Source organism: Rhagoletis pomonella, unplaced genomic scaffold, assembly GCF_013731165.1.
Source record: "Rhagoletis pomonella isolate Grant_MI unplaced genomic scaffold, Rhpom_1.0 Rhpom_scaffold_00001, whole genome shotgun sequence".
Taxonomy (NCBI): domain Eukaryota; kingdom Metazoa; phylum Arthropoda; class Insecta; order Diptera; family Tephritidae; genus Rhagoletis; species Rhagoletis pomonella.
In genome coordinates, this window is record NW_023458555.1 from 61,072,974 (window position 1) to 61,075,549 (window position 2,576).

The 2,576-nt window shown below is 36.1% G+C and overlaps 1 protein-coding gene across 1 annotated transcript; it reads right to left on the reverse strand.

Moving 5' to 3' along the window:
• Nucleotides 1-932: 932 nt before the first annotated feature.
• Nucleotides 933-2,075, reverse strand: LOC118746982. The gene is made up of 2 exons (XM_036480980.1): nucleotides 1,855-2,075; nucleotides 933-1,799 (listed from the first exon to the last, which is right to left on the reverse strand). The coding sequence occupies exons 1-2, from the start codon at nucleotides 1,932-1,934 to the stop codon at nucleotides 1,346-1,348; spliced, it is 534 nt and encodes a 177-aa protein (XP_036336873.1). The 5' UTR covers nucleotides 1,935-2,075; the 3' UTR covers nucleotides 933-1,345.
• Nucleotides 2,076-2,576: the final 501 nt, after the last annotated feature.

The following is a 2,576-nucleotide window of genomic DNA, read 5'->3' on the forward strand; positions in this document are numbered from 1 at the left end:
CTTCGTCTACATATTCAACTTTACCTTCTTCCTTGCATGAATCTTAATCCTCACAAATCTGATTCCTAAACTGCTGCTTTGCACGTTTCTTTAATTCAGTATCAATATTAAAGCATACATTTAGGGGGCATTTCCGCCCCAACCATGTACATGTACGGCATTAGTATTGGTGTCACTTTTTAATTGATTTTTTCGCTTTATGTTAAACTTATTTGAAATTTGGAAAATTGTCTGCACATCAGCATCAAAATACCTTTCTAATGATATATTATTTAGAGGTATAGTTTAGCCGCAAAAGGGGTGTAAAGAAAACATGATTTCCTATTTATATAATTGATTGATAATCAAACCGTTTTTAGTTTAATAATACTACTATGCAATATCAAGCATACCTTTTCGAAATTTCACTACCCTTTTGAGAAATGGGATCGTATTCTTCGCCTTTTCCTCGTGTTTCCAAAAAACATCCCTGTGGGTGGTAGTGTCATTTTTTTGAAAAAGCTACTTACAAGACCTTTAATTATTGAATCATGCTTCGCTCACTAACCAGCCGTTTTCTTCTTTATGTCATTTAAATTTAATTGTCATTTACAAAAATATTCATATGCCGGATTTCCACTAGGTATTGAAAATACAAAAAATGCATGCCATTTAAAAAAAATGCCATGTGGAAATGAACTTAATGACTATAGCCGAATTTCCACTAGGCATTGAAATTACAAAAAATTTATGCCATTTAAAAATGCCATGTGGAAACGAACATAATGACTGCTATTGTCATTAAATGCCAACGATTGTCATTGAATTTTAAGCTAATGACGAAACAAGTGGAAATACATTTAATGACAAGTAAGATTTGTATGTGTCATTAAATGCCTTAAAAAATTTAATAATTGTTTCGTTCATTTTTTTTGGAAAAACGAGTGCGAAAATGTTCGTTTGTGTGGGGGTTGGAATTGGTGCAAAATCTCGTTGCGAATGTTGAAAAGCACGAGAATTTGTGGAACCCATGTCAACGTATGTATAAAGATCGCGTATTCACCCAAAACTCGTGGGAAAGTGTGGCGGCTGTTCTTGATGTTCCACAAAAAGATGTCATTCGGGAAACAAAAAGTGGACAAACGTCTAAATATAAATGGCCCAACGAGTTAAATGAGGCACTTGCTTTTTTGAATCCTGTACTCAGTTTTCAATCAACAAACAGGGAATCGAATTTGGTGAGTGCTTATGTATGTTGTGTTGTGCCACGCAAAACAGCATTGTACTGCCATGAAACTTCCCCTGCCCGTGAGACGAAGTATTCTTTGAATTGTTCTCTAACTCGGATAGCATCGTTACTTTGACATCAGTGACATGTGGAAATATTGTGAAAATTGTTTTCTTCGCGAAGGATGGCACGCCAAGTTCCTTCCACAACTGTGCCGTCGACTTCATGGTCTACTTCGAGTGTCGATACATTATTTTTAGATAGCAGAAAGTTATGTAAAACACAAATAGCAAGAACTAACTTAATAGCCCTGTCTACAGATACGTCAAGGCATCGGCGAAGTACACGGAAGCGAGTCGCAGATATGCCAAATGCATTCTCCACTACTCTACGAGCTCTGGACAATCGATAGTTAAATACTCGTTGATCAATTGAATGTTGACGAAATGAATATGGTTTCATAATGAAATTTTTCAGTGGAAACGCGTCATCGGCCACAACCACGAATGTAGCCGGTTGTGATTCCTCAGAAAGCGATTGCGGTTGTGGTATATTTATCAAATTAGTTTCCAATGCTTTGGAGAGAGAACATCTGGAAAGAAGTTTTCTGAAAATTTAAGTTAATAATTTCTCATTGAAATACCCACCTCGAAAACACTTCACCATCTGAATCGCGACCATATGCGCCAACATCGACGTACGTAAATTTGTACTCGGCATCTACCATTGTCGTCAGAACAATACCGTTTTATTTTTTTATAATTAAAATATTCAGAACCGCAATTTGGCGTAGCTTGTATGTGGACGTGTTTTCCGTCAAGTGCCCCTATGCAATTGGGGAAGTTCCAACGCCTCTTGAAAATGTTGGCAATTGTTTGCCACTCTTCTTCTGTGTTTGGGCACTGAGAAAATAGAATGGAATTTTTTTTATAAATACACTTTTCGTATTCCGTATACACCCCGCTAAGCTACGATTAGAAATATAAAAACACAACGTGATCCATAGTTTTAAATCATACTAAATTTTTTGCCAACATTTATTAGCCTTGTAAATTGCCTTGTATATTGTCGTTTAAAGTACAAAACCGCGTATCGTCATTCTGAAAAACCGCGTAACTGACATTGGCTGCCAAAAATTGAGTTTGCTCACACAAACTCTTGGCTTAATCCTTATCCATTAGTCCTGAAATATACTAGCCAGAAATGCGATTGCTTTATAAAAAAGAGAACCAATTTGAAATATGAATGTTTTTACTCTCCAGTAAATAATTTATGCAACCTCACATACGCGGTTTTGCATTATCTTGATACGCGGTTTTGCATTTTGTTGATACGCGGTTTTGTACTTTAAACGACGATATGTATATTG

Excerpts from the sequence above, each read along its gene's own strand:
- LOC118746982 (XM_036480980.1), bottom strand. The coding sequence starts at position 1,934 with ATGGTAGATGCCGAGTACAAATTTACGTACGTCGATGTTGGCGCATAT. Across the intron at positions 1,800-1,854 it reads GATGGTGAAGTGTTTTCGAG|ATGTTCTCTCTCCAAAGCAT; the intron begins GTGGGTATTTCA and ends ACTTCTTTCCAG.